At 57.5% G+C, this 18,887-nt stretch overlaps 6 protein-coding genes across 6 annotated transcripts; 4 read left to right on the top strand and 2 right to left on the bottom strand.

Annotated features, from left to right (window-relative positions):
* The first annotated feature begins 554 nt into the window (after window positions 1–554).
* Window positions 555–1,656, top strand: B0H64DRAFT_100020 (uncharacterized protein). The gene has a single exon (XM_062797635.1). The coding sequence runs from the start codon at window positions 717–719 to the stop codon at window positions 1,302–1,304; it is 588 nt and encodes a 195-aa protein (XP_062662943.1). The 5' UTR covers window positions 555–716; the 3' UTR covers window positions 1,305–1,656.
* A 704-nt stretch (window positions 1,657–2,360) lies between these two features.
* Window positions 2,361–5,664, top strand: B0H64DRAFT_100022 (fungal-specific transcription factor domain-containing protein). The gene is made up of 6 exons (XM_062797636.1): window positions 2,361–2,695; window positions 2,770–2,897; window positions 2,951–3,015; window positions 3,074–3,397; window positions 3,449–4,685; window positions 4,741–5,664. Exons 1-6 carry the CDS (start codon window positions 2,492–2,494, stop codon window positions 5,624–5,626), a joined length of 2,844 nt encoding a protein of 947 aa, XP_062662942.1. The 5' UTR covers window positions 2,361–2,491; the 3' UTR covers window positions 5,627–5,664.
* An 887-nt stretch (window positions 5,665–6,551) lies between these two features.
* Window positions 6,552–9,955, top strand: B0H64DRAFT_100162 (peptidase family M41-domain-containing protein). Its single transcript, XM_062797639.1, has 2 exons — window positions 6,552–8,765; window positions 8,830–9,955. The coding sequence occupies exons 1-2, from the start codon at window positions 6,845–6,847 to the stop codon at window positions 9,636–9,638; spliced, it is 2,730 nt and encodes a 909-aa protein (XP_062662941.1). The 5' UTR covers window positions 6,552–6,844; the 3' UTR covers window positions 9,639–9,955.
* A 582-nt stretch (window positions 9,956–10,537) lies between these two features.
* Window positions 10,538–13,467, top strand: B0H64DRAFT_100164 (HCO3 transporter family-domain-containing protein). Its single transcript, XM_062797640.1, has 5 exons — window positions 10,538–11,032; window positions 11,179–11,349; window positions 11,408–11,473; window positions 11,534–12,024; window positions 12,089–13,467. The coding sequence occupies exons 1-5, from the start codon at window positions 10,635–10,637 to the stop codon at window positions 13,087–13,089; spliced, it is 2,127 nt and encodes a 708-aa protein (XP_062662940.1). The 5' UTR covers window positions 10,538–10,634; the 3' UTR covers window positions 13,090–13,467.
* Window positions 13,468–14,230: 763 nt separating this feature from the next.
* On the bottom strand, window positions 14,231–15,441 carry B0H64DRAFT_100125 (uncharacterized protein). Its single transcript, XM_062797638.1, has one exon. The coding sequence runs from the start codon at window positions 15,009–15,011 to the stop codon at window positions 14,334–14,336; it is 678 nt and encodes a 225-aa protein (XP_062662939.1). The 5' UTR covers window positions 15,012–15,441; the 3' UTR covers window positions 14,231–14,333.
* Window positions 15,442–17,234: 1,793 nt separating this feature from the next.
* On the bottom strand, window positions 17,235–18,052 carry B0H64DRAFT_100049 (uncharacterized protein). Its single transcript, XM_062797637.1, has one exon. The coding sequence runs from the start codon at window positions 18,007–18,009 to the stop codon at window positions 17,422–17,424; it is 588 nt and encodes a 195-aa protein (XP_062662938.1). The 5' UTR covers window positions 18,010–18,052; the 3' UTR covers window positions 17,235–17,421.
* Between the last annotated feature and the right edge of the window lie 835 nt (window positions 18,053–18,887).

Genomic DNA, 18,887 nt, shown 5'->3' with positions numbered 1-18,887 from the left:
ATGCCCCATGGGTAAGCAAGGCAGCGGTAGCTAGCGCTCGAAATTTGTTTCTTGTGTCAAGTATGTATGTCGAGCGTGTGGTACATGTAGTTGATCAGATTCAGGCGTCCTACGGCTGAGAAACGCAGTCAAAAGAATGACATAGCGTATGGGGTAGGATGTAAATTTATGGGTGACCCAACCCCGAACTTCCTACCATATACTTAAAGACCGGAACATACAAGGAAACCTGGAACTAAAATCTCAAAGTTAGGAAGCTCCGAGTCGGCTCTCTTCTCGCCACTTCCCCCCTTTTCGCTCGCTTGCTGTCTGAGGTCGTACCTGAGTAAATTCAAGGTTGCAAGGACGTGATCGTTTAACATAAATCTCACTTTGCCAAATGTCAAATTGTGACGGCCCTGTGTGGAGGACTCGGTATTACTCTGTGCTTTCCACTTGGCTGATCGGTCAGCATTTGCACGACTTATTAAAGTGCTATCCGGTTGTCATGTATCTACTGGCTTGCCTCAAACCTGGGCTGGGATGACCTATACAACCTTTTTTATCGACGGAATTCGGCCTAGGAGTGACCGTTTCCCGCTACCCTCTTCACAATGTCCGAACTAACATGATGATAGTAGATAATGATTAGGTACCAATTAGGTAGGTATTAGTCTATTGTATTTTTGTGTCTTCAGTTATGCCTAGGTAGGACTCTCTCGTGTCGGGCAAAGTGTATGGAGAAGATGAAGGATGATAAAAAAAAAAGGCCGACGATGCTCTTTTTCTCTTTGCTTTTACTTTGCACCCTTTCCTACTATCTCTATGGCCACACTTTCTTTTATCTCTCCCCTCCTATTCATTTTTCTTCCCTTTCTTCAGTTTCTTTTCTTGCCTTCCTTCTTTTTTACCTTCCTCTTCATTTTTTTTTTAGTCTTTTTTGTGTGGTTTCGCCCTGTTTATGGCATCCAGCCGAATTTGTCATTCTCCGTGATGGCGTCACAGCGGTGGGCCGTGGTTGCTCTCGACCCAACCCTGTCCGTTTCAAGATTGTCTCACAAACAAACCCCTGCACTTCGGTGACAACCCAGGGGCCACCTGCGGCCCCAACTCGTACAAGAGAAAGAAGCAGACGCAATGATGGAAGCATTGGAGGCCGCAATGGTTTGCATGAAGGAATTCTGGAAACATTCAGTTGCACCCTGGAATTCCACCGAAAACCATGCGCGCGCATCAAAGGATCTCGAGCCAAGCGGCGGCGAGACATGCCATCTTCGGGGCCGACGTCAGCCCATGCTAGATCCTTGATACGGGAGTCGCGATGATGGGAACAGGTGGTTGTCTCCGATGATGCAAGCTGCAAGGCTGGAACCCCTGCCACGCGCTTGGCCGTTCCCAAACGCCGGAGCCCGGGTCAGGCACACTGGTCCTGCGCCTGATTTGCTCTGCCTTTCCTGGGCTTTGAACATCAGGTTCGGGTGTCGCTGATTTTGGTTCCGAAGATCGTTCGTTTGGGGGTGTGCAGGACCATGAAGGTATTGAGGTAGGTGGGTAGGGTGAGGTGGGCTTCTGTTGGGATGGAGATACCTCGAGTCAGAGGAACCAAGAGGGGAAGATAACATGATAATCCATTGTGTCCAGTAGTAACTGGTTTTTAGAGCTTGATAACTACCTACCTAGGTTACCCAACTATGATGTACCTTAAGTTCAAAGTAGAAAAGACTTGTGGCCATCAGATCCTCAAAACACATCGCCCGGTTGCTCCCGCCAGAAGGGCTTACCAAGCACTTTAAGGGGACAAAGGTGAGCACCCTGAATTTTGGGCGATCGTCCGTGCGCTCGGACGGTTGTCCGCTCTCCCCACATGCTTCGCCTGGCACCGGTCCAGGCCCCGCCATAAGACGCGTCAAAGCACTGCCATCATCGACGGGCACTTTCCTCGCATCAACCGCCTTTCGTCTGGTCTTCGTCCTACAGTTCCCTGTCGACCTAAGATTTTAATAAACAAAAAGTTGGGATCAATCCTGGATGCAAACAGCAAACTTCGCCGTCTTGAGATTCCCTCGGCCGCCTATCAGCCCTACTTCAATTAATCGCCACCTGCATCCGTTCCCGGGGGTGGCTTCCCACCGTGCCCGCCTCTCCACACTGACGACCACCAAGGATCGCTTAGACATCCACAACTCGGCTCTGCCACCGCCTACAACCAGACGATATCATCCTGTGACGTCGAGCATGCTCCGGCGATAACCAGAAGTCCTCTCCTGGTCATTTTTCTGTGCACGGCTGCTCAGCCTCTATTCCCGGTGGTTCCGGCCCATCCTGTCCTCGGAGTGGACGGTAATAATAGCAGCTTCCAGTCGGCGGCTACACTGCTACACAAGCACACCCCCCGCGGTCTCGAAATAACCTTATCTCATTGATCCTCAAAGGCTCCCAGCATCTCTTCAACCGTTCCCCGTCGAGCCTTGGATTCCCGTTCGAAACGACATAGTTTCGACCGCTTCTCGCCATGGATCACAACATGCATTCGGGCTTTCAGATGCCCATCGCCCCCCCACCACTCATGAACCCGCCCCCCCAGATATTCGGTGGCTACAACGAACATGGGCTCCAAATGCCCCAATTACCACCTGACCTGATGGCCGCGCAAATGTTTGGGGATCATGGGTTGTTGGAAGATACAAACGAAGCAAAGAGGAGGAGGATAGCGAGGGTGAGTCGAGGGGGTTCCGGCTGTGCTCGGACAGCATAACCTAGGCGGCAGACATGCTGACCGAACGCTACCAGGCATGCGATATGTGCAGGAAGAAGAAGATCAAGTGCGACGGAAAGCTCCCGGCTTGTACGCACTGCAACAACTACAAGACGGACTGTGTCTTTACGCAGGTGGAAAAGAAGCGGAATCCTCCCAAGGGGTGAGTTCCCGTTGCCTGCCTTGTGCAGGTTCTCGGCTTACGAATGGAAACAGGGCCAAGTACATTGAGGGGCTTGAGAATCGCTTGGGGCGCATGGAGCACTTGTTGAGGTTATCCGGTACGCCTGGTCTTTTGATATCACTTATAGCCGTCTCCCGCTAACGTTGTTGGCGCAGGTTTGCTCGGCGAAGACGACAATGGCGCCACTGACCTTGGAACCCTGGAGAAGAAGCTTGTCGAGAAGCACCAGCAGTCGAGGCAAGCTTCCCAGGCGGTTTCCGATCCGACCTCGCCCCCGCCAGTACCGGGTCAGGAGGCGGCTCGCGCCTCAACGCCTCATAGTTCACTGGCATCTCCCGAGCCCGCCAAAGACAGCGATAAGATGAGCTCTGTCACTCCGGAGAAAGACAGCCAAGATGGCGATCGAGAAGAGGTTGCTGAGCTCTCAGAGATGATGTGCTCACTAGTCACCAACACCAACGGGGAAACGCGATATATCGGTACGAATTAAGCCTTTGCTATGTCATCCCATGGCCACTAACATATCATAGGTTCATCCTCGGGATTCTCTATCTTTTCGCCCAAGGGAGTGCAGTGGGTCAACGAGAAAATGGGGGATTCATCATTCCAGCAGATGATTTCGGATGTTTCAATTGACGATCACAAGTGGACGGCTTGGAAGCCCGATGTTTTCGGGGACCTCTTCCGCCGCACCGTCTTCAGGGACCTGCCCCCAAAGCCAGAGGCGCTGTCCTTGCTCAAGGACTACTTTGAGAACTTCAACTGCATGTTTCCACTATTCCACCAGCCCACCTTTATGCACCTGGTGGAGCGGCAATACTCGGATGACCCCTACACAGGATCCGGATGGTGGGCAAGCCTGAACGTGGCTCTAGCCATCGCGCACCGCTTGCGCGTGATGAGCAACCTAGTCCCGCAAGAGGAGGATGACAAGGCCTGGGCCTACATCAAGAACGCCATGGCTGTGTTTTCCGAGTTGGCGATGCGCAACACCGACCTTCTCAGCGTCCAGGCCCTGCTAGGCATGTCTCTCTTCATGCAGGGGACCCCGAACCCGCAACCGTCATTCCTCCTCATCGCCACGGCGATCCGGCTCTCGCACACCATCGGCCTCCACAAGCGCGGGACAGGGTTCAACCTCAACCCCATTGAGATCGAGCAGCGGAAGCGGGTCTTTTGGATAGCCTACATGTTAGACAAGGATTTGTGTCTTCGGTCGGGAAGGCCGCCTGCGCAGGACGACAACGACATGAACGTCGAACTTCCTGATGCTGACCCCGCGGATGGCATCGGCAACATTCCATTGGCGGATGGGAAGGGCAAGATGAACCTGTTCCGGGTTATGTGCGAGCTCTCCATTGTCGAAAGCAGAGTGTACACGAAATTGTACTCGACGAAGGCAACGAAGCAATCGGACGGCGAGTTGCTGAACACCATCGGGGAGCTCGACAAGGAGCTAGAAGATTGGAAGGACCGCATCCCGATCGACTTCCGCCCGGAACACGAGATCAAAGCGTCACATACACCCCTGATCCTTCACATCGTCATGCTTCACTTCAACTACTACAACTGCCTGACCACAATCCACCGCATGTCGATCCATCACGGCTACTGGACCAGCCGCCTATCCGATTTTGCTATTCAGGGGCTCAACGCGAGGCCACTGAACCCCCGCATTTTCTCTTCGGCGGCATTGTGTACCTCTGCTGCCAGAGCATCGATATCTCTGCTCAAGTACATCCCCCAGGGTGACTTCTCCTGCGTCTGGTAAGCCGACCCCGTCTCTTTGTTTTCCTTGGTCTCCGCTTCTAACTCGCGACAGGATGGTGTTGTATTTCCCAGTGTCTGCACTTGTCACATTATTTGGGCACATTCTGCAAAATCCCCTCGACCCCAGGGCACGCTCCGACACCAAACTATTAAACGTGGTTGTCAACTTCTTGTCAATGCTTGGCCACGAGGCGGAGACAGGCGGCGTCCACCGCATGCTCGGCGTATGCTCCGAGTTTGACCGGATCGCCAAGGTCGTGATCGACAAGGCAGAGAAGGACCACGCCTCGCGACGAAAGCGGAAGAACCAGGACCAGCCGCTGAGCAAAGCAGCAGCCAACGCCAACAACACCACCACCACAGCAGCCGACTCCCCCTCCTTCAACCCCAACCCGATCCCGCCCACATCCCGACCTACCACCGCGCGCTCCGCAACCCCGCAAGCAAACGGGATGCACGCCGCCGCAAACAACAACAACAACAACAACAACAACCAGGGCCACCTCTCCCCGCCCCCCAACGACCGCCGCTCCCCGCCCACCGCAAACGGCTACAGCCCCATGAACGGCACCATGAGCCAGTCCCCCTCCCCGGGCCTCGCCCCGACCGGCTGGCACGGCGAGTTCACCCCGGACAGCTCCGACTACAACACCTTTGCCGACATGGCCTCCTTTGGAAATATGGGAGGTGGCATGGCGGGCGTGGAGACGACGGGTGGGCTGGGCAGTCCGCCACTGGCGGGCGCCGCGGGCGCCGCGCTGTTCCAGCAGCCGATGCTGCCGCAGGATTTGTTTAGTCTGCCGATGACGCTGGATTGGAATTGGGCGGAGATGAGCGGTGGCGCGTATCCGAGCGTGGAGAATGGGAATTTTGGGGATATGGATTTGAGTGGTGGTGGTGGGGGGAGTCAGGATGGGCGGGGGCAGGGGCAGAGGTGATGTTGGTGAGATGAGAGGTTGTGTGTGTGGGGGTGTGGGTGTGGGTGAGAGGTGGGTGAGAGTGAGAGGTGAGGGTGGGTGAAAGTGGGTGGGTGAGAGTGTATGGCTAGACTGGTTGCCGGGTGATGGATGGATGGGTGGGCTCGGTTCTTGTCGGTTATAGCGGGGCGCAGGTATATATCTTTTGTCTGATTTGGGTGGATTTTGTTTCTGTTTCTTTTTCTTGATCTTGTTATTTTATTATATGTCTTGATAGGGATTTACGACTTCTATTTCTTGTCTGATCATCTTGCGCTTGGTTAGGCGTACTGTGTTGGAAATTCCATGACCTCTTCTACTGGGAGTTCACGGATGAGATTGGACGAGGTAGGGGAGGGTGACGAGATCATTCCGCTGGTCAGTTAACGATCGGGATGGAAGGAAGCGTGGCGGGGTTATTTTGGCCTGTTGGGACCGCTATATATAGTTTGGGGTATTTGGGATGCTTATCTCGTCAGTTAAAAATGACATCTTATGAACTGATATCACCCCATATCCCGAAAAGTAACATCTCATTCTTTTTTTGCGTTGCATTTTGTTTTTGGGCAACTCCCTGCCTGGGGCTAAAGTCAAGTTATTGTAAAAATGGGTAGTTTGCAAACTCGTCCACGTCAACCTCGACTGCCTGGGTTGGCAGCACCGGCGTTAAGAAGTCAACATGTCCGGCACGGTGCAATGGGTTGCCCGGCCCCAGCAGGTTGGGAGCGAACAGTCAGCCGAAGAGGTCTGAATTTGAGTAACACGTGACCTCGCACTAACCGTCTAAGGACTAGCGCCTTGAATTCGCGGCAGGTTTCCCGCCGCCGACCAGGGCGTCATCCATTGGACTGCTGCAGGGCTTGGATTTTCCGGCTCGGCCTTGTCGGACTCACGAGACGCACACACCACCGACCCTCCACCGGTGGCCATTGACGATTTCGGCGGCGACAAAGCGATCGCCAGGGAGTGCGGTAGCAGGGCAACAGGCCAAGGAGGATTGAGCAGAGAAAAGAAGAAAAAGAGAAGGTTTCAGTGGCCTGTGGTGCCTCGGAGACTTCCACGCTGTAGCGGGACCCAAGTTTGAGAGAAGACCCGCAATCTCGACAGACACCTTTAGATTCGGTTTAACGACCTCCATTCGCAACGCACCTCGCCTCAACCACCCCTCACTCCCCTCTTCCTCCCACCACCACAGCGATCATGTTTCGCACCTCAGCACGCCAACTGGCGCGCTGTTCAAGACTGCCATTACGGCCATTAGCACGACCGGCATTCCGCGTCGCCCGCTTTCCCCACGTCACACCCGCAGCAACCCACCTCGCCGCCAGATTCAAGTCGACCAACTCGCCGAAACCCGAAGACGAGAGCGAGACTCCAGACCAGCCGCCGAAGAAACAGGACGATGCCACCGATGGGATGCGAGAACCCCGCGCGCCTCGACGGCCACCGCCCCCGGGGTTCGTGCGCCTGACCAAGGAAGAACAGCAGGTACTCGACCAGATTATGGGAACATTTCCGTCGCAAAGCCAGCGGAGTGAAATACAGGAAATATTTAAAAGCTTCGAGGAAATCGGCGTTCCGGAGGAGCTTCGGGAAATCCTGCGACGCAAAATGAACGGGCAGCTTGGCATGATGGATGCTTTGAAGATTCCCAAGATCGCGTACAAGATGGCGTCGGAACTCGATGCAATGGACCGGGATTCGGTAAACAAGGCGCCGGACTTTACCTCGAATAGGCCGGGGGAGGAGAAGGAACAAGGTTCTAGCAGTGCGCAACAAGGACCGGAAGGGGAGCAACAAGAGCAGCAACAGGGGCAACAACAACAGCAGCAGAAGCAGCAAAGGCAGCAAAAGCAGTCGGGCCAACAGAAGAAAAAGAAGCAAGGGGGTGCCGACCAACCACCGCCGCCGCGCCGCTTCGACGCCTCCGACCCGGTGACGTGGATCATCAGCGCCGTCCTGCTGTACCCCTTCTACACCATGTTTTTCTCCTCCGAGTCCTCGCGCGAGATCACCTGGCAGGAGCTGCGCAAGAACTTCTTGGACCGGGGCCTGGTCGAGAAGCTCGTCGTGGTCGACAGGCGCGTGCGGGTCGAGCTCAACCGGGATGCCGTCCGGAACATGTATCCCGACTCCCAGGCGGCAAACCCCAACTTCGTCTACTACTTCTCCATCGGCTCCGTCGACGCCTTTGAGCGGAGGCTAGACGAAGCCCAGCAGGAGCTCGGCGTCCCCAGCACCGAGAGGATACCGGTGAGCTATGCCCAGGAGGGCATGGCGGCTAACCTCCTGATGGCGTTTGGGCCGACCATCCTGATCGTCGGTCTGCTCGCCTGGGTGTCGCGCCGGGCTGGTGGTATGAGCGGCGGCTCAAGCGGCATGTTTGGGTTCGGGAAGAGCAAGGCCAAGATGTTCAACCACGACCAGTCGGTCAAGGTTAAGTTCGCCGATGTGGCGGGCATGGACGAGGCTAAGACCGAGATCATGGAGTTCGTCAGCTTCTTGAGGACGCCCGAGCGGTTCCAGAGGCTAGGTGCCAAGATCCCCCGCGGTGCCATTCTTTCTGGTCCTCCCGGTACCGGTAAGACGCTCCTCGCCAAGGCGACGGCCGGCGAGTCGCAGGTGCCCTTCTACAGCGTCAGCGGTTCCGAGTTCGTCGAGATGTTTGTCGGTGTGGGTGCCTCCCGTGTCAGGGATCTCTTCGCCACGGCGCGCAAGAACGCACCCTGCATCATCTTTATTGACGAGATCGACGCGGTTGGCAAGTCTCGTGCCGATGGCGGCGGGTTCAAGGGCGGCGGCAACGACGAGCGCGAGGCCACGCTCAACCAGATTCTGACGGAGATGGACGGCTTCAACACCTCGGAGCAAGTCGTGGTCCTTGCTGGCACCAACAGGCCCGACATTCTGGATAAGGCTCTGATGCGGCCCGGTCGTTTCGACAGGCACATCCACATCGACAGGCCGACCATGAAGGGCCGCAAGTCGATCTTCAAGGTGCATCTGCAGAAGATTCTGACCAAGGAGGACATGGACTACCTGACGGGCCGTCTCGCTGCTCTGACACCGGGCTTCGCTGGCGCTGACATTGCCAACGCCGTGAACGAAGCTGCGCTTATTGGTATGACTCTCCTTCCCTTTGTCCTGCGTTTTCTAGTTTAATTTATATGCTAACGGTTCCCTAGCCGCCAGAGCCAACGCCGCCACCGTTGAGATGATCCACTTCGAGCAGGCCATCGAACGTGTTGTCGGCGGTCTCGAGCGCAAGTCTCTGGTCCTCAGCCCGGAGGAGAAGCGTACGGTGGCTTACCACGAGGCCGGGCACGCCATCTGCGGCTGGTTCTTCCGGTGGGCCGACCCGCTGCTGAAGGTGTCCATCATCCCGCGCGGGCAAGGCGCGCTCGGGTACGCGCAGTACCTGCCCGCCGGCGACGCCTACCTGATGAACACCAACCAGCTGATGGACCGCATGGCCATGACGCTGGGCGGGCGCGTGTCGGAGGAGCTCCACTTCCCGACGGTGACGACGGGGGCGAGCGACGACTTCAAGAAGGTCACGCGCATGGCCACGACCATGGTGACGCAGTGGGGCATGTCGGACAAGCTGGGCCCGCTGCACTTTGAGAACGACCAGAACCAGCTGCACAAGCCGTTCGCCGAGTCGACGGCGCAGGCCATCGACGCCGAGGTCCGCCGCATCGTCGACGAGGCCTACAAGCAGTGCAAGGACCTGCTGATCGCCCGCAAGAAGGAGATCGGCATCGTCGCCGAGGAGCTGCTCCGCAAGGAGATGCTGACCCGCGACGACCTCGTCCGCCTGCTCGGCCCCCGCGAGTGGCCCGAGAAGGAGGAGTTCGCCAAGTTCTTCGACAACCGCCAGGGCAAGAAGAGCGCCCCGCCCCCGTTCCCCACCGAGAGCACCGACACGCCCGACGAGGCGCAGCCGGCCTTGTTTGACGAGAAGAAGCCGACTGACGGCGAGAGTAAGAGGTGAAAGACGAAAGCGGGGTGAATGAGCCGGATAGGTGACAAGACAAGAGAGAGGCGCAACCCGCGTTGCGGTCGGTCGGTCGGTCGGGCGGATCCCCGACCCTGTCCTCCATAAAAGCTACTCAACTCGTACATGTTTGTATCATTAGGTATGGCGCATTGCAGCAGGGAGGAAAAGGGGAGAGCGAGCTGCTAGAAAGAAGGCCTTTTGTTTTCTTGGTTCCCTCCTCTCTTGTTTTCTCCGTTAGCATCATCAGCAGCAGCAGCAAGGCAAGCGACAGCCGGGGGCAGGCAGTGCGGGAAGTGGATAGACTAGTTGCGCATCAGCAAATGTGTTGTACGATACCGTTGGCGTCGAGTTTTCATTGTATCTATTGTGTAGAGTATGTACTACTGTGTTGGAGAGTGTTGCCTGGCTCGACTTACACGACGCCAAACGTGGTCGATTCCGCCCCGGTCCGGGCCGGAGCCGGCTTTAAAGTCATCATCGGGAACCTGAGCCACTGAAGGAAAAGCCGGAGCCACGCGCAAAGCTTCCTCCCATAAAGGTTTTACTATCAAGATACAAGCCTCTGTTGTCTACAGCCTTCGGTATCATTTCCATGATACTCACTTGAGCCAGTCCCTTTGTTATACCTCACACCCTCTCCGGAAAACCGGCACCAGATCTGCACATTGTCCCCAACGGGTGTGTTAGCCTGGCGCCATGCCGCCTTTTCGCACACGGTTCCGTCCCCGGTGTGGGTCCATTTATCCCTGCTCTGCCCGTTCTTCCTCGCCGTTGCCGGGAGGCGACGGGGTCCATCCGAACCTGCAATTCTTTTCGGAAGATGGTAACCTTGTGTTTTTTTATTTCATGTTTCCATCCCTTTCATTGAGACCCGACAGACATTTCCATCGGGAAAGACAACACCAAGCCAAAGAGCACCAATGATGAATCGCGTCGTATCCAAAAACTGAAAGAAAAACTGGGAAGTAACAACACACCGCACCGCAGAAGATGGCCTCAACATCCGAAAAACCCACCACCGGCTCCATCCCCGGATCCGGAGACGGCCTCCCCCACCATCACAACCAAGACCGCTCCGGCACCGACAGAACCAGCACCGGCCTCCGCATCCGCGACTGGGTGCGCTCGCCCGCGTCCGGCGAGGCCCGCCATCACCATCCGAGGCATGACGCCGACTCCCAGCATGCCGACACCGCCGCCGCCGGTACCGGACCGGACCCGGCCCCGGAACGGCATCGCGGTCCGAGGCACGACCCCTGGTGGAAGATCCACCTCTTCCGCGGCATGGTCAATGATGTCCGGAAGAGGGCGCCCTTTTACCTCAGCGACTGGACGGATGCGTGGAACTACCGCGTCGTGCCGGCGACTGTTTATATGTTTTTTGCCAAGTCCGTTCTTTTTTTTCCTTTTTCTTTCCGGTTTGGTTTCATCGTTGTTGCTTGCGCTGTCTCCTCCTTTTTTCATTGTCTCCTCCGTTTTGTTGTCGAGGAGACGTTTGTGACGGGAGCTAATCGTGAATCTCTCCGTCGTGTAGCATCTTGCCTGCGCTGGCATTCTCGCTTGATATGTTCAACAAGACGGGTATGCAATACGGCGTCAACGAGGTGCTGCTGGCTTCAGTGCTCGGCGCCGTCGTCTTTTCTGTGCTCGCCTGTCAGCCGCTGGTCATTGTGGGTGTGACGGGGCCGATTACCGTGTTTAACTAGTATGTCTTTGGTCTTACTTCTTTTGCTGTACGGGGTGGTGGGACTGACCTACCCAAGCACCGTCTACGACATCATGATGCCGACTGGCACCAACTACCTGGCCTTCATGTGCTGGATTGGGATGTAAGTCACCCGCAACACATAGCCAGGGTCGCGCATAAGAGAGATATTGACTGCTACTAGATGGTCCCTCGTCTTCCATTGGATCCTGGCCGTCACTAACTCCTGCAACTGGCTGCGTTACGTGACGCGCTTCCCGTGCGATATCTTTGGCTTCTACGTCGCCTTCATCTACCTGCAAAAGGGGATCCAGATCCTCGAGACGCTCGGCGACGAGGAGCCGTTCTATCTGTCCGTCGTCGTGGCCCTGCTCGTCTTCGCCATCGCCTACATCTGCGGCGAGCTCGGCCAGAGTAGCCTGTTCAAGCACCCCGTGCGCGTCTTCTTCAAGGACTACGGCACCCCCCTGACCGTCGTCTTCTTCACCGGCTTCGCCCACATGGGCAAGATGAAGCACATCCCGCTCGAGACACTGCCGACGGGGATCTCCTTCATGCCAACCGTGCCGGAGCGAGGCTGGTTCGTCCACTTCTGGGACATCCCCGTCGGCGACATCTTCATCGCCATCCCCTTCGCCGTCTTGCTAACCATCCTCTTCTGGTTCGACCACAACGGTACATCCCCCCATCCACCCCCCCCCTTCCACCTATCCATCCACACCTCTCTAACCAACCGCAGTCTCCTCCCTCATCGCCCAAGGCACCGAATTCCCCCTCCGCAAACCCGCCGGTTTCCACTGGGACCTCTTCCTCCTGGGCCTAACCACCGGCATCGCCGGCCTTCTAGGTCTCCCCTTCCCCAACGGCCTCATCCCGCAAGCCCCCTTCCACACCGAATCCCTCTGCGTCACCGAAGTCGTCCCCGCCTCCTCCCCCTCCACCACGTCCACCACGTCCACCAACAACAACAACCCCGACACCACCCCAAGTAACGACGACCCCAAACACATCCCCACCGGCTTCGCCTTCCGCGCCGTCTGCGTCGTCGAACAGCGCGCCTCCAACCTCGCCCAGGGCCTGCTGACCCTCGTCGCCATGGCCGGCCCGCTGCTGACCGTCCTGCACCTGATCCCGCAGGGCGTGTTGGCCGGGCTGTTCTTCATCATGGGCTTTCAGGCGCTGGCGGCGAATGGTATTACTGCGAAGTTGTTATTCCTGATGCGTGATGCGGCGCTGACGCCGGCGGGGCATCCCCTGCTTGGTGGAGGGGGTGGTGGGAATGGGGGGGTACGGCGTGGTGCGGTGTGGGCGTTTGTGGGTGCGGAACTGGTCGGGTTTGGGGCGACGTTTGCGATTACCCAGACGGTGGCGGCTGTGGGGTTTCCGGTGGTCATCTTTGCGCTGATTCCGGCGCGGGCGTTGTTGTTGCCGCGGTGGTTGACGCCGGAGGAGCTGGCTGTGTTGGATGGGCCGACGGCGAGCCCGTTTACGATGGAGAGTGTGGGGGGCACGTTTGGCGGGCCCGGCGGTGGTGTGGTTTTGGATGATGATGGGAATGTATTTAGCGGGGAGTCGGGCGAGGAGGCGGAGCGGAAGAAGGAAGGGTCGGCTGCCGGCGACGGTGGTCGTCGTCGTGATGGTGAGGGGCGGAGCGACGAGGAGCTTGCGGAGCTTGGGGAAAGTCGGTCGGGAGCTGTGAGGCGGCGGTTGAGCACGCTACATCGCGAGGAGAATGTGTAGATGGGTAGACTCGTGCTTCGTCAGCGTGGTTGTGTCGGGCGGGCTCGTCGCCGATCGGTCTTCGAGTTGTCGAAGGGCGCCGGAGGCGTTTAGCACCACATAAAAGGTTGTTCGTCGTTTAACATCGATCGCCACGAGGCTCAACCGTTCGTCATCGGTCCATATCCGTCGTTCCCCAAGTCTTCGCCGTGTTGACGGTCAACCAAGGCTCGTTGCCCAACATCATCGTTCACCAGTGCTCTTCCTCAACCCTCCGGGGCTTCGGCGCTGCATTTGTCCAGGACCGGGGCTTCAACAGCACGAGTAAATCGGGGAAACATCCGTATAAAAGGAAGGTACCGAGTAACAGGCGACTTCATCATAGCCAGACGGCAACAAGGGAGATAATCTCGGGTTTCATCTAGCCAAATCACTCGATTGTCCCCCAAAGCCCCAGGGCCGAGACGAGTTGGGCACCGAGCATACGATGTTGGAATTGCGCCTAGAAAGCACGTATACACAAATAGCGGCTTGTATATTCGCCTACTTTACAATCTTTCGAGAACGCTGATCCTCATGGCTTGATACATGGCCAACCGCGGATCGTGGTTCATCCTTCATTGCGTCGAGGCATGTTGGCACCCAACTGTGTCCTACGCGGGCGGCAAGCCCGATTACCCGCACCGCCTATGCCTCGCCAACCAAGAACACCGACATTGGCTTAATTTGCATCGACAATCAAAGCCTATCAATACAACTGAGAGTGCTAGGATATCTTCACCTACAGGAGAAGCCTTCATAGATGAACAAGTGTCTCGCTAGGAGCCCAGACGATCCCTCGGCCTCCCCGTGGACTGGTGGTAGGAACCCCCCCGAGCAAAACATAAAGGGGCTTGTTGTCCCCTGAGCCAAATCCGATAGTTGTAAAGAGGAAATTTGGTTACCACGGTCGATACTGCGACTACTCGCTCGCCACGCCCCACAGCGACCTGGAATTGGGCCAGGTAGTTGTGAGAAGTCGCTGGTACTTCTTCTCGCCTCGACTGTCCATCGACCCATCTCCAACCGGGCGGAATGCAACCCTAGAGTGGACAGACAATGGCCACGGCCGGGCTAGCCCATCAACGGCACCAACCAGCGCAATCGGGTGGCTGGACTCCTCACTGCCCGCACTGTGCCGGCTTCTTGTTCCGATGTGATCACCTTGGCTCCCGTGACGGTCTCGCTGCCGGCGGCGACATCTCATCACTCACGCGCCTGGGGCCCTAATGACAAACGAAAAATGTGAACCTTGTTGTGGAGAGAGGCGGCTGCGAAGCGGCAGGAACCTGGAACCGACGGCTTTGACGGGCCCCTCGCGCTGGCGCTCCTGTTGGTTGACAGATGCAGCGCGTTTTTGACTCCTCGGAACGCCCAGAGGCTGGCGCTTGCTCGTTCCACCAAAGCCCTTGCCTCACTGGAGAGGTTTGCGCCAGAGCCGCGACTGGCCGTTGCCCCGGTCGCTCGGATCTACGACATGGGCAATGGCAAGAGGAAAGCGACCGCAGTCGAAGCCCGGCCCATCTGCCGCGATGCTCGGATCGGCAAGGAAACGCGAGATAATGCCATGTTCGATACGGCCCCTCGGAAGCGTGATGGAGCTCGAGAAAGCCAGCTTTGATGGGCTGAGCCCTCGAGATGCGCAACTGTCTTCTCAAGAAGGCAGGTGGTTGACACAAGCGAGGCATTTCGTCACTGGCGTTGGGTGTTCTCCCCCGACCGGCGGCATCTAGCTCTCCCCGGCAATGAATTAGCTCGCGAGGGCTGAAATCACGGCACGTTTTCCCTCCTCTCCACGACATCCGGCGCCATTGTGCATGATGCCGTGATGGATTGAGCCGGTGGGGGCGAGGTGGCCGTCGTGGAGGAGCTGCACTGGTGTCATTTTCAGGCCGAAGGTTCATTGCCTGTGGCTCGCCCGCCCATCTTTGGAAGTCCGCCTAGCTTCCGGTGGCTCGATTTTGACACTTGACGTTTGCCGGACCGTGGCACCCTCTAGAGGGGGCCGACCCCTAGCATGCCAGACATACCACACCCGGAAGTTAAATGAGGAGAGCCACCGAACGGCAGTAGCCAGAGGACAACTGTGGCGCCTCGGACAACTCGGGGGGTTCCTGTCGACGGGGCCAAGAGATGCGAGGCTCTCAGTATCGAACTTGTCCCATGGGGAAGGCAGCTCGCCTCCAATTCAACGAGGACGCAGGTAATTTAGCCGAATGAAGCGTATATTGAATCCGAACCACCAGACCGCTCAACCAGGTCATGGACCAAGGGGAAGCGCAGGAGAGCCTGGGAAGAGAGCGTTCCGCGTGCGCGAAAAACGGGATACGGCAGAAATGGCACAGGGAGGCCGGGGCCTCACACGCCCGCCTGCAGTATCTCGCTGCGGGCTTCCTTTGAATAGTTCTTGTTGTTTTTGAGCATCGAATCCTCTGCCGCGGGTTCGTCCAGTCGTCTCGGCTCGCAAATGATGATCCCGATGGGCGGGTCAGGCACCACGACGTCTCTTCGGTACCGGTGTTCGGGGGTCGCGCGGTGACGTTGCAGGCCTAAGGTTCGGCTGTGACAGGCAGTCCCACCAGGCCACCGGGGGCCGTTGCGTACGGGTCGCATTTCTTATATTTGAGAGTCTCCAAAGCCGAGTCCAGGTCGTCAAGGTCTTTTTGTTCGGTTGATTGGACTTGCAAACCTAGAAAGGTAGGTCCGGACAGACACACGAGTTAATTCGTCCGTTCGACTTTCAATTCGTTGGTAAGAAAGCGGAATGGCCGGTGCCAGTGGTTCAATTGGAGCGTGCATCGTGAAGTGCAGCGCCGGAGTATTGGATCTGGTAGGGGAGGAAGGTGAAGTGGTGGTGGTGGAGGGCTGGCCCCTGCAGCAACTGCCTTGGCTCCTCCTGTCAAGCTTCGCTCTTACCGCTTTAGGCAATGGCGTTGAGCACTCCGTCGCCTTGGTCAGTGCGCATCCGGCAGGCAGGATGGAAGCTGGCAAGGAAGCAGGAAGGCACAACAGGGACCCTGGCGGTGTGATCGAACGAGGTGGGCCCAGATCGTCTCATCGAAGCTGACGCTTGCCAATTGTTTCCTTTGCACCCCCCTCGCACCTTCCAGTTCACCTCTCGCGCTTCTCGGTACCGCGGTGCTGTGTCGGCTTTTCTCGCCAGTGGCAGCCCGCCGCCTTCCCAGAAAACCTGGTGAGCCAGTGCCACTCGTAGGAGCTTCTTCCGCCCCCCATTTCCTCCTCCCCAGAGTTGCAACCGACCGAAACTCCCTTGCCGCAGCCCACGCGGGCGTCGCATCTGGAGTCTTGGGGACATTGCCGGACTCGTCGGTCCACGACTCAAAGTTCAACCCGTCCCAAATCTACCTCGGCCGGGTCGATGCTGCTCTTGTTGCCGTGCCGTCCTTGGTTGTCGGGTTCAAGGTTGATGTATCCGTCTCGAAATGTCTCATCTCAACGGCTCGGACAATGCTGCGACAGCCCTTCAATCTCGCCGTCCGGGACTGGGGCGCGAGATTCCCGCCCGGATCGCGCTCGACAATTTTCCGGCAGTCGGAACCGTTTCGATCTGCCGTGGCTGGGTCCGCTGGGTCCGATGGGCAACGCAACGGGCAAATCCAACCCACCATTCTGCATGCCCCTTCGATCGCCCGGTGCGGACTTCGAGATGCGAACCCTATTCGGGCAGGGATCTTGTTGCACACTCCCCCCTCCAGTGACATCGTGCGATGAGACATGCCGCAGAGAGCGCCGCTTTCATCCCCTACGGACATCTTCCACTTGAGCGACCGTTTTCTCGACTCTTGATCAAGTCGGCCCGGCTTACCTCGCTGGCCGGTGGTGACCATACTGCCGCTGTGGTACAAGGCTGAACGGCTCCTGCACAGCAGGCCCTCCTCGCATTCCGTTTTGGCTTGGAATCGAGGCGAGGGGAAGCGCATCTCTCTTTTCGCCTGTCCGCCAAACGATGTTGCATCTACCCTCACCCTGCAGGCCGGCCTCGTCCCTGGAGAAAAGCGGGCAGCCGGTGATCATCGAGGTGACACGAGGTTCACACCAGCCACCATTTGAAGATGATCTGCACAGCCTTCTGTGCACCCGCAGAAACATGCAGAGATATTCTTGTCGACTCAGTGACCAGACCGTGCCGCTGCAGTCCGCATCACGTAACCTGGTCCATGGTTGGGTGGTGGGCTCAGCGCGGCTCGCCCGGAGATGCACCTCCATCCCTTTTCGTTGACTTGACTGATCCCAGGAACGATAGCCGCGGGGATAGCCGCGCCCTTGGTCCCATAACCTCACTACGGCGCTTGCCTAGCTTGGGGACATGGCAGGTCTTACCACTCTTCCATTTGAGGGGGAAGGGGCGGTGGTAGGGAAGAAGGGGGTACGCAGGAACCGTTGTGGATAACTCCAGGTGGGATGCGCAGATGTCATCGCTAATGCTGGCTCCCGTAACTGCCTTCCTCGCCCGCGGCTCCTCGCCTCCAAAAAACTTGCCAACATCGACTCCCACCAGTGGCGCAAACCCGTCGTAACCGGGTCCCTGTCGACGCTCACACCGTCTTCCGCACAGCTAACAAAAACGGTCGGCATGGTGAGCGCGACGCAAGCACATGTGGATAATGTTCGTGCAGTGGCATCCCATGGCTTGAAGGAGCGTTGGACGGATTGGGATGCTGGGATGTCTGATTCCGAGCGGCTTGTCCCGACATGTCTAGTCCATTGAAGATCACCTCGAGTTACCATGCAGAGAACATTCCTGGCGCCGCCCCGTCCCCGGAGAGTTTCGACGAAGAGGGCATGGCCGCACAGGACCCAACGCCAGTCTGCTCCGGAGTGGGCAAGATCAGCCGGCAATTGCAGAAATGACCTTGAGAACACCAGAATGCCTCTCCGCATTCCCGGCTCTTGGTGTAAGTGACCCTCGATCCTATAATCCCGGCCAGGGCCAAAGCAGGCTGATGAGTAACAGGCTGTATTCGACGTCGCAACATCACGACGTCGTCCGTGTTGAGCTGCATCTCCAAGATGGCTTTCGAGAGATCTCCCAATCAGAGGTGACGGCGGCGTCCCATTCCGCAGTTAATGACGGCGCACGTTTTTTTAATCTGCCTTATTTTCCGATCAAGCCTTTCCCCGGACTCTGGGGCCAAGCCGACCGTTTCCCCCGCGGTTTCAAGGGAAGTATGCGATACTACCGCGGCAACTTTGGAAGATAAGCAGGCAGGTAGGAAGCACCACGATGCCGGCCACAGTTTGCGGACGGGACGGCCGGTCGGCTACAACGGCGGCCGCTGGGGATCATTGGTGGTGGTTGGTCGAGCAAGCACTTCCCAACAAGGAAACCTTCGAGATGCTCCGCCGAAGACTGGGCAGTGACGACGCGTCCGTGCCATTTGTCGCTGCTTGGCTTGCCCCATCACGACCAGACTGTTAAGCTTTGGGGCGGGGTAACGGATCTGCGCCTCTTCCAGAGGAGCACAGTCCAGAGGACACAACGGTATTGTCCATCCCCCTCCCACTTGCTCGAAGACATTTGGCGGGGTTATTGCATATTCGCACGTCGAGGCTGGTTGCATACCGGACGCGTTTTGCCACTCCGTCTGGTACCTGCGTATTGATTTCACTCCCAAAATGCGGGACGGTCGACCAAACGTTGACCGAAATGAGGCCGTCGTCAGTGGCAGCCAACCACATCCGGTACCAGACAGACCACCTCCCGGCAAGAGCTCCGGACAACGGCGAGCCACCAAAGCCACTCCGAAAAGCCACGGTGC

Source organism: Chaetomium fimeti, assembly GCF_033439085.1.
Source record: "Chaetomium fimeti strain CBS 168.71 chromosome Unknown B0H64scaffold_2, whole genome shotgun sequence".
In the NCBI taxonomy this organism is placed as follows: Eukaryota; Fungi; Ascomycota; class Sordariomycetes; order Sordariales; family Chaetomiaceae; genus Chaetomium; species Chaetomium fimeti.
Note: the sequence above shows the minus strand (reverse complement) of the source record. Positions and strands in the feature narration are given on the sequence as shown.

Bases quoted from the DNA above. Each gene is read 5' to 3' on its own strand.
- B0H64DRAFT_100020 (XM_062797635.1), top strand. From the start codon at position 717: ATGGAGAAGATGAAGGATGATAAAAAAAAAAGGCCGACGATGCTCTTT.
- B0H64DRAFT_100022 (XM_062797636.1), top strand. From the start codon at position 2,492: ATGGATCACAACATGCATTCGGGCTTTCAGATGCCCATCGCCCCCCCA. The intron at 2,696-2,769 runs GTGAGTCGAGGG...GAACGCTACCAG, and splicing joins AGAGGAGGAGGATAGCGAGG to GCATGCGATATGTGCAGGAA. The intron at 3,398-3,448 runs GTACGAATTAAG...AACATATCATAG, and splicing joins CGGGGAAACGCGATATATCG to GTTCATCCTCGGGATTCTCT.
- B0H64DRAFT_100162 (XM_062797639.1), top strand. From the start codon at position 6,845: ATGTTTCGCACCTCAGCACGCCAACTGGCGCGCTGTTCAAGACTGCCA. The intron at 8,766-8,829 runs GTATGACTCTCC...ACGGTTCCCTAG, and splicing joins GAACGAAGCTGCGCTTATTG to CCGCCAGAGCCAACGCCGCC.
- B0H64DRAFT_100164 (XM_062797640.1), top strand. From the start codon at position 10,635: ATGGCCTCAACATCCGAAAAACCCACCACCGGCTCCATCCCCGGATCC. The intron at 11,033-11,178 runs GTCCGTTCTTTT...TCCGTCGTGTAG, and splicing joins GTTTATATGTTTTTTGCCAA to CATCTTGCCTGCGCTGGCAT. The intron at 12,025-12,088 runs GTACATCCCCCC...AACCAACCGCAG, and splicing joins CTTCTGGTTCGACCACAACG to TCTCCTCCCTCATCGCCCAA.
- B0H64DRAFT_100125 (XM_062797638.1), bottom strand. From the start codon at position 15,011: ATGAACCTTCGGCCTGAAAATGACACCAGTGCAGCTCCTCCACGACGG.
- B0H64DRAFT_100049 (XM_062797637.1), bottom strand. From the start codon at position 18,009: ATGCGGAGAGGCATTCTGGTGTTCTCAAGGTCATTTCTGCAATTGCCG.